This window comes from Leptidea sinapis, chromosome 6, assembly GCF_905404315.1.
Source record: "Leptidea sinapis chromosome 6, ilLepSina1.1, whole genome shotgun sequence".
NCBI lineage: Eukaryota > Metazoa > Arthropoda > Insecta > Lepidoptera > Pieridae > Leptidea > Leptidea sinapis.
Window position 1 is genome coordinate 15,136,356 of NC_066270.1, and position 10,949 is coordinate 15,147,304.

A 10,949-nucleotide genomic window follows, 5' to 3' on the forward strand; every position below is an offset into this window, starting at 1 on the left:
TTTTGTGATTGCTAAATAATACCGTTATACCTCTTCTCGTGTTTTTGGTGTTATTTTATGTTTTCTGAAATTGTTAGTCATTTTTTTACATCTGCGTATTTTATATTATAATATACTGTAGTAGATAAATACCTCATTGTTCGTGACTCTACTTGTTAATGCTCCCACTTAAAAACCAGCGCTGCAGCATGATGCTGAGTGGAAGACCTATATTTGGTCACACGTGACACTATATTTAGTATACATTCTTGTTTTTTTTACTTATCAGTGTAATTATGTAGATTAATTTAATTAGTTTAAAAGTTTAATGTAGTGTTCATTATAGTGTAGTGACTAAAACAAAATTTCTTTCTTTTCTTTCTTTCTTTAATAAAAGTACTTTTAATTCATGAAATATTTAATCATCAATAACTTTATTGCAAAGTGGTAGTCAGACGTTATGGACATTATTATCTAGAAGCACACGTTTTTATCATTATTTTACATGAATAAATTAAATAACGTTAATAATTAACTATCTAATTATAAAACTATGATTTTTATGATATTTTACTAAACACAATATGATCATAGAAACAATAAAAAACATATATAAATTTTATCTATAAGTAAACATAAGTAAAACAGGTGAAGTAATGTCCTGCTTAAATGAACGTACCAGCCATATGTTCGAATAACACATTTCAAACTGTCCTTGATAACTCTTTTTCAAGCAGGAAGAAACAAAAGGAAAAGGAACAAAAAATATAAATGTCGACGTTCCAGCTTGCAGTGTGAAACATACTTAAATTCCCACTTAATAAATTTTAATCTGTGACACAGTAAAATGACCTTTGGAATTGAGAACCATAGTCTAAATTGTACATGATAAAGTGTTTTTTAACACACTTGCTCATAAAGAGAGCCTTATTGAATAGTTCTTAAGGCCATAAACCGAATTATAGCACACTAAGTAGTGCATAATAGAATTATCCCTACAAAGTTAAGTTAGCACCTAACTGCAACTTATATGAGAGTATACGGAATATTTTCAATTTAACCGGGTAATACAGTTATTTTGTAACAACAATGAGGTTTTATGGCGCTGAAAATCCATTTACATTCTGGGAATAAAGAATTACGTGTCCATAGTTAAGACGAAAAAACATTTATTACTATCAAATTTTGAATAACTAAACTTATAATTTTGAAATAAGCTCTCAACCTTACATTTGGCGCGTGCAGAAAAATCTTGCGCGCCATTTCTGTGTGGTAAATAAATGTTTGTTAAAAAACAAACACGAGGAAAACCTCGCAAGTGTGTTGATAAAGTGAGTATGAAACTTGTAGGCAAGTTGCTCACTAGACACTCGGCGGATTTACGCCCTCGACTACGGCTCGTGCTGCAAACCACAGCCTCATATATAATGAGCAACTTAGCTCACTTGTATTATAATATACTAGGGATGTTGTGCTTAAGACGACATATTCAGATAAGATGACACACCAACCAAGCCTGTGACGCTTTTGGAGAGCGTCATAGGTGTCGCTAATGAGCAACTTAGCTCTCATGTACCATAATATAGTATTAAACAACCAATAGAAATCTATTATTTATATATCCGTCAGTATTGTGCCACATATTATAAGTCATCGTAAATAATAGGAATTCCCATATGAATTCGTTATAATGCCTTCTTTCTACCTTATTCATGCTGGCTTCGTGGTACGGATGAGCAAAGAATTCTCTAAGTTACATAAAGATGTGACATCTAATACACAATTATCACGCGAGTGCTCAGGGGAGCTGTTCAGGTTTATACCAGCACCCGATTTCACCAGCGGATATAACCTCCCACTACCGCAAATTTTACTAGAATCCGCCCGCACTCTGTCATTTATTGCTAAAGTAATACCTACGAATTTGAGATTTTTTTATGGAATAGGAGGACAAAAGAGCGTACGGGTCATCTGGTGCTAAGTGATCACCGCCGCCCACACTCTCTTGCAACACAAGAGCAATCACAGGTGTACGCGCTTTGATGGAAGGTACCCATGTCGTATCGTCCCGGAAACACCGCACAAGGAAACTTATCCCACATCTGACTTTGTACCAGCAGGAAGAACAATCACGTTGTATTTAACTATTTCTGATCAGCAAATTGATCCAGTTCAGTGGTATTAATATTTACAATCTCTTTGTAATGCAACTGTGCTGTTATTAATAACATCTTTGTGCTGCAGAAGAGGGCTATTCGCCCTATTAGTAACTAGGGTTAAGTTAGTTAGGTCCTAAATAATAATTGAGAGAAAATTTTAAGGAAATAAACATTTTGACTGTTGCTTCTAAATATATTCTTGATAAATTTCTATATGTTCATAAGCACATTGAGGAGTTTGCTAGAAACTATGACAATCATAATGTTAACACGAGGAACAAACATAAACTTGTTATGCCTTCTACTCGGTTGAGTCGAGTTAGTAAGTCTTTTGACGGGCGATTTATATGCTTTTACAATATGATCCCAGAAAATGTACAAATGTGTTACGAAATTTAAAAGAATTGTTTAAAAAAAATTGTGTGGGAAAGGTCATTATAACATAAATGATTTTCTTAATGTTACCACAGGCTGGGAATGAAGCGGACACCCTCAGGCTCTTAAATTATAAATGTTTATTGTACGATATTACATTGTAATCCATATTTTTAATAAAAAAAAGCCTGCTGTCTTTAAAACTCCCTCGATTTGTCCAATAAAATCGTATATAACAATTATATTGATATAACAAAGCACAACGTAAGAAAACTTAATTGATAATAATAATGATTGTTGTTGAATTTATAAAAAAAAATACAAATAGATTAGTTGCAATTTTTACATGAAAAAATATTTTCAGTGGCTTATGGTGTTGATTTATAGTCCGCGTGGCGAGGTCAACACGATATATTTTTTTTATTCAAATACTTATCTTTACTAAAAAGTGTGAGTTTACAAGGCGATAGTGCACGATACCGCTACAGATTTTAATAGTGACATTGACAATTTGTCACAATAGTTTTACGGTCGTTCCCAATATACTATCTACAGATAGAGATAAATTACTACCTTCTACTGTCAGTAATTAGCTGTCAATAATTCAGATTATTCCCAATGCTGTCCCAATATACTCAATAAGTCATACTTATCATTTAAATTGGGACGCGTGAATTGCAATTTCCATACAAACTTCTATCGCTGGTAAGCTATACGTCGTCCCAATGACAGACAGCGTGTACGGATAAGGTGAGTTAGCGTCGATAAGTTAATTGGGACAGAAAAGTCAACGATAGTTACAATTTTTATCTCAAGTAAGAGATAGACTGAATATTGGGAACGGCCGTTAGTCGACTACAATTGTCATTTTATTAGCTTTTATACTCAATGTTATATTGCGATTTCTGGCATTTTTATTATTATAGCTAAGTGATACTACAAAGACTAATTAACAATCTTCTGTCAGTCTCAAATTGTTTCAATACAAAAATAAGACAAGCAAGGCATTTCAATTCCTATTCCCCATTATATTACATAGATAAACAGTGCTCCCAAATTAATAATGCGCATACAGATTTTCGCTAATGGGCGTATTCCCGGAAACACCCGAATCATCCAATCGTAAGAGCCCTAAACAATGCACTTGCATTTTGCACCTTGTGCGAAAGAAATAGGAGTCAAATCATGTGATCACAATACGAAAACAAATCGGGCGGTCGGCTGTGGTAGCCGGTCAGTCAGTCGTCTTTAAGTATTGGTGCCGACTGTTCACGTCGGCATTCGTTCCACATAAACACGTGTTCAGTCTATGTGGAATTATATAGAGCTCCTATTACACACCCCTCTTGTTATTATTATTGTAATATAATTCTACTAAATTATGCAAAAGTAATGCATTTTACCACTCTATATAGATATAGTCTCCCGACGGTCGGGAAATACAACCGTTGCCGAAAAGTGACGAAGATCTGTATGCGCATTATTAATTTGGGAGCACTGTACATGGTTAGTGGATTTGTATGAGCATTTTATAGTAAATTTATTTAACAATCAAATCTAAAAAATTTCTGCATTATAGTGTCGAGTGTATTCAAAAAGCCCCTTTTGGGTGTCCTTATTGGCTACACCTCACCAAAACTTGTATGCATTGTTTCTTTGGCATGTTTCTGTGCCTCGACTTGACCTTTCAACAGTGTATCACACACCGTACACCTTAAAGTAAATTTGTTTAAATCTGTAAATTGTCTAGAGGATTTTGCTTCTTTGGCTAATTGTTCAGCTTCATTATATATATCCATATCCTCGGCTGGGAATACGGTTTGAAAACCACCCTGCAGTGACAATAGAAAACTTATTATAGTAACTTACAAAGGGTAACTTAAATTACAATAGATACAATAACTTTTTTAATATTGTACCTACATACTTAGATAATTTACATGTCTAGATAGAGTCTCTTGCTGTCAGACAACCGATAATTACCAAAGGGAGGCTCCTTTGCACAGGAAGGCGGCTAGATTATGGGTACCACTACAGCGCCTATTTCTGCCGTGAAGCAGTAATGTGTAAACATTACTGTGTTTCGGTCTGAAGGGCGCCGTAGCTAGTGAAATTACTGGGCGAATGAGACTTAACATCATGTTTAAGTGTGTTCAACATGTGTCAAGGTCACGAGCGCAATTGTGGTGCCGCTCAGAATTTATGGGTTTTTCAAGAATCCTGAGCGGCACTGCATTGTAATGGGTAGGGCGTATCAATTACCATCAGCTGAACGTCCTACTCGTCTCGTCCCTTATTTTCATAAAAAAAAGTATAGAGCAGGTTTAATAATTTAATGGCTATTTGTATGGCTTGTGTTAGTGTGCGTGAATTGTTCAAAATTAGTTCTAAACGTATTTTTTTGACGTTTTCACAGCTGTCATGGCCCATCTAGACGTATAAATAATCTAAGCCAGGTACTTATTTATATTTTTTATGGATATCAGTAAAACCTGGAATTATTTTTGAGTACGGGTAAATTACTCTCGAGACGTTTTTGCATTTGTTTGTGTGCGAGTACGGTCAGCACACGAATACTTTCACATTTTTGTATACCTTTTATATCCTACCCGTATACGGAACTAATAATATTAAAAAAGTGAATATTAATATCAAACATAATTTTTAATTCTTAATATCTTCAACTCCAGACATTTCGAACTAATCCTCACTTTACTTCTGATGAATCATTTTTGTGTTAACTGTAATTTGTTCTCATATTATTTATATCATGCCTTGAAATTTCTAAATAACATTACAATAATATCATTGAATAATAAATATTATAAACCATAACAATAAACCACAAATAAAATCAATTCATTCATTTAATAACTAAAAATAAATAGTCAGTACTCACAACAATTACCAGCTTAAAAATCTAATCATTATTTGTTTGTTATTGAATTTTGACTTTCAATATATTTTCTTCTTTAAAATGTAACAACCCTTTTTTTTCTGACTGTACAAGGAAATTCAAATTTCAAGTTTAGAATTCCTGTTAATATACAAATGCTTACTACAAATGCAAATATGTCTCGAAAGTAATTTATCTGTAATACCTACTTGGACTACTGCTGTAGTGCTAATCTCCACACTTGTTGATTTGAGGTAATATTATAACTTTTTATTTTTTATAAACTAGTCTGAACATAAGTGTTGTTACAACTAATAAACTCCTATTTCCTTATAAACTTGGTATAAAGTTGTACCTGAGAATACACCAAGAATATGCAAAATATTGACAAATAGACATTTTATTTATGATTGGTTTATTCTGATGTATATCGTTCCCCGCGTTCATTTGTTTATAAACAATATAAATAAATTTATAAATGTTAATTCTGAAGTTTTCAACACAGTTTTTGTCAGCAATATAGTCAACATTTTGATATGTGGTGTTCCTTCACGATAGGACATAGCTACCTTCAAAAAAAGTCCGCACAAGTTACAACTTCTTTAAAGGCTGGCAACACTCCTGTTATTCCTATGGTGTTGCAAGAAAATGTGTGATATTTGAGAGGCTGAGATCACTTAACATCAGAGACCCGTACACTTGTTTCTCCTCCTCTTCTATAAAGAAAATATACTTTTCACTAATGAAAAGTATTCACAATTGTAGAGCACTACAACAGCAAAATGAGAAAATGTACACTCATTTTCAACCTTTCTCTCTCGTTTCAGACATTTGGAGTACAGTAATCATACTATATGATAGTATGAACCGTAGCACAAAGAGGAGATGAAGGATAGTGTAATGAATAGAAAAAACAAGTTTTATGTCATCCTCTCACCACATAAAAAACCCTATATAGGTTAATGTGCCGGCAACCCTAGGCCTACTTCCTGCCAAACCGTGTGGTACTAATGTGGTACTCCCAGCAGACAAATATAAAAACAAAAGTGCAGTGACATACACATCAGCTTAGGTGCCTAGTATATAAAACAATAATAATACAGCAGTACCTCTTTGATCCGAACTCTGAAAATTTAACCCCATTCGGATTCCTTGAGCATTCGGATTATACTCAGTAGAGATAATCTTATGAAATTAAACAAATAGTATTGATATTTTTATGAAATTAAACAAATTGTATTGTGAAATTTGAAATTAAATTTCAGCTATACATGTAAGATTTATTAAACTTTTTTAAAAATATTCATTATATTTTTTCATGTAAAAGCATTTTTTCTGGCACAGTAATGTCTAATTGGTCAGTCCATTCAAGGCATGCATTTTGTGAGTGACTATTACTATTTATTTATGCTTAAGTCTTTGTGCATTATCATTTCTAAAAATCCAATTTAAACAGTTCCAAAAGAAGTCTCACTTGAATAATATATCCTATTAATATTATAAATGTGAAAGTTTGTATGTCTGGATGTATGTTTGAACTTCTTTAACGCAAACTAGTGTTTGCGTTAAAGAATGGATGAATGGATTTTGACGAAACTTTGCAATAATATAGCTTACACACCAGAATAACATATAGGCTATAATTTATCAAAATATTGTGTGAATTATCTATACATTTAAATAAAATTAGAGTGTCTGTTTGTAATATTGAAATAACTGTTTTTTACTAAATGTATATTATGAACATATATACGGTACATACACCAAAATAACATTTTTTTACAAATTTTGTCTGTCTGTCTGTTTGTTCCGGCTATTCCGGCGACTTTTATTGGCAGGTAGCTGATGTAATAAGTCACTTAAGCTACTTTTATTTTAGAATTAGAGTTTATTTTTAATTAATAAAGCAATGTCCAAGAAACGGTCTAACTCTAAAAATAATTTATATGGCAAAACAATGTTTGCCAGGTCAGCTAGTATTATTATAAAAATACTTACATCAGATTGTTCTAGATACAATGGATCATAATGAACTCCATCAAACAACAGAAACACTCTTTGTCCATAGTTCTTGTCTTCCCCAAACCTATTGATTATTGCATTCAATGTGTCTACAACTGCCATTTCTAGACCATAAAATCTGGAGAGAATCGCAACCTGAAAGTTACCCACTTGTAAAGGGTATGATTAATTAATTTTTTATACTAAATATATCATACAGTGTGTCTAGGTAATTTTGTGTATGATATTTACCAAAATATCATGATTATCTACTGATTTTTTTAAGTTTCATATAGCTTAAACTTTGACCAACTGTATGCTCAGTGTCACGGATATTAAGTACCCTTTTTTATTATTACAAAATAATAACATATTTTGCATTATTACATTATAACAAAATAGTGCTGTATGTCTTTGAGTTAATTTTGAGTTTTTAGTGCCTAAGAATTTAAGTGCAAATGAGATGCCATCTCAAGGTAATAGGTGCAGTTAAATAATATGATGGGGCCCTATGTACAACATGTTATGTATTACAACTTGGGTCACTTTTAACATAAAATAATCTACCTACTTGAACCATTACTTTTTCCCATACTTTTAATAGTAAAAAAAGGCAATCAAAACAACTTTGGCATGTACATGTGCAATTTAGTAGATAAAACTCCGGACTACGGGTTAGTTAATAATTGTGCAGTTTTATTACTAGAGACCGGATTATATGCAAATGCATATTCCATATTTAGTACCTTCTCTGCAGTAGATGAATATTTAAAAAAAAATAGCATATTTACGCTTGATCTCGCTCATCATTTGATGCTTTTTATTTACCAAACATTGACTCTGCCCTACTGGGCAGAATACGTCTACTTCGGGTTACTACCCGAAGTAGATGTATTCTGCAAAAACGCTCCTTTTCCGCTTACAAAAATACTAAACAATCATAGGCACAATTTGTCTACAGAACATTTAGAACAGTACTAAGTAGTACATATTTTTAAAGGTTTATCTTAAATTTCATCATTACCTAAGTAGGTATATCTTGTAATAGATTTTTTCACAAATACTTGATTGTCAGTAGAAGCCTTTATAAAATAAAAAAATATATTTAAAAATATGACTTTTTATTTTCTCCTGTTTAATTGTTTGCATATTTTGGCACTTTTTGTGGATTTTTGTGCATATTTTAGCTATTTTACTTGCATTTTTTGTAGCTTATAATCCAGTCTCTATTTATTAGGATATTCAATTTAATAAAAAAATTAAATGCAGAGAGCCAGACAAAATCCCAACTAGTCTAAAAGTCCGGATGTACCCTACATGTGCAGTATAATACATAAAAGTATACCTTCCATCACAAAATATATACCAAGTTTTTGGGTTCAATAGTTGATAACAATTTTATTACATATTATGTAAGCCTCTTAAAACTTCTGACTAGATACAATAATATTTGATAAATAGATTTGATTCCAAGTTATCTCTCAGACACACTGTATTACTATTAAATATTATGTTACCTCTATGGCTCCTCCCCAGGAGCTTGGCTGCTGGATCCACACACAGTATTCAGCATTTGGTTTACCAAGCATGGCTTCATTATATGTATCCTGGTCACTAGCTACCTCCATTGCTATTATTTGACGCATCAATGTATGAACAGATGTATCCACATTTCCATTTAATACAAATCCTAGTGAATATAAAATGTACATGATAAATATTAGAAATAGTTTTTAAGTTTACGATGGTCGACAAAGATTTGTATTACCTATACTAGTAAAGAGGCAAGAGTTATCAGATGGAACTACTTTCTTCATTAAAATTCCAGGTCTGCAGGGCCCAACTAATTCATTAGACGCAATACCATTTTCTAGCGGTTTCTCATTTCCCGATTTCGCACTGTCACTCGATGTTTTTGATTTTTCTTCAACAATCAAAGTTTCACCAGTCCTCAAGCCAATTTCACTAAGTTTTTTATCATTATTACTAATATCTATTGGTTTTGGTGGAAATCCTATTAAAACGGAAATGCTATCGTAGCTTACACCAGTAAGACTCGAAAGAAACATTTTTAATTCACCTACGGTACTCTCAGAGGTCAAGTCTTTCAATACCTGCTGACCATTCTTGCTTTTTACTCGAATAGCTAAGGACGCCATTAGAGTTTTTTATAAATTAAAAAAAATATCTAAATTTCTACGACCAAACAAGGACTAAACTTTGTTAAAAATAAATGTATTAATCTTAAAATAAATAAATAATAACATTCGTTCTTGATTCGACAGCGTGACAAAATAATTGACATTAGACATATCTGTCATTTGTCAGTGTCACAATAACTCTCGTTGACACAACATTACTTTTCTTTACTGGCACGGGATGCCAATCTAAAGGCGTTTAAGATTTCCATAATCTTTTGAGGAAATATACAACATAAGCAAAAAAGACGGATTTTTATTATTCATGCCGCGCTATATTCACTCACTCTAAGTGAAGCCATCCTGGTGGCAGTGAAATAGCTAATGTTAACGAGTTTAGAGGGTACCTGTGTTCTTTTGCTGTGTTCACTTGTAATCTTAGGCGAATCAAAACGAAATGTACTTTAGCCACTTAGCCTATACAAGCATTTTTAACCGCACTTACCTGAGATGAAATGTAAATATAAATACCAACGAAATTTCAATTAATATGTTTGTACAGGCAACACTTACACACTGCATACATACTTCACACTAAGACTGATTTACTAGCCGTGATAATACGTGAAGGTTCTTTTTACCGCTGAAAAATGTCTTCTTCAAAAGTTACTCCCATATATTTTTGTCCTCAATTAGAATTTGAGCATTCATAAACCCGCTCAGTATTAAATAATCACAGCAGCTACAAGTGGTGTAGGTATGACTTCATAATAGGTTCTTATGAGCCATTTATGATAGGTTGGTTTTAAATATTTAAGTGATAAAATATTAAGTAACGATTAGAAATAATTTATAAGTAACTATGATTATGTTTCAATATTTTGATTAGAAATAATTAATAAGTAACCATGATTTTGTTGCAATATTTAGCTACAAAACTATTGCCATACACGTCTATTATATATCGCATGGTTGGCATTTAAATAAAATGTGATATTTTGTAATAGCAAGAGCTAAAACGAATAAGCAAAAATAAGTAATAATTTGAAAAAGTAAAGAAGTATTAATTGGACTTTGATTTTGGTTATCAGCCTTTGTTTAACCAGTATTGCTTTGGTCAGATAAAAATACGAATCCCGTTTTTCGAATAACTAAATTTCGAGTGTAAACTAGGATGAAGTATAATATTACCCGGATGTGACAAGCAAATAATATTACCGAGTTCAGATAAAATTATCATTTTCGGAACAAATAGGTCCGGGTCATAGGATTATTACAAATAATCCTACGCGCATGCCAAATAATGTTGATACTTTAGCTTAGACTAGAGTGTTAACTATAATTAAACCTTTAAAGTTAAAAGATAAAAAAGTTATATTATAACCACAGAGTACTTTTTAG

At 32.3% G+C, this 10,949-nt stretch overlaps 1 protein-coding gene and 1 long non-coding RNA gene across 2 annotated transcripts in view; both read right to left on the bottom strand.

The window, feature by feature from the left end:
• Positions 1-379: 379 nt before the first annotated feature.
• Positions 380-10,949, bottom strand: part of LOC126964850 (uncharacterized) — a 194,781-nt gene continuing 184,211 nt past the window's right edge. Inside the window, exon 2 of the long non-coding RNA XR_007729437.1 lies at positions 380-1,950. This is a non-coding gene — a long non-coding RNA (uncharacterized LOC126964850). The remainder of the gene's footprint in view (positions 1,951-10,949) is intronic.
• LOC126964838 (ubiquitin thioesterase OTU1) lies at positions 2,311-9,627 on the bottom strand. Its single transcript, XM_050808156.1, has 4 exons — positions 9,179-9,627; positions 8,928-9,100; positions 7,408-7,566; positions 2,311-4,345 (listed from the first exon to the last, which is right to left on the bottom strand). Exons 1-4 carry the CDS (start codon positions 9,567-9,569, stop codon positions 4,136-4,138), a joined length of 933 nt encoding a protein of 310 aa, XP_050664113.1. The 5' UTR covers positions 9,570-9,627; the 3' UTR covers positions 2,311-4,135.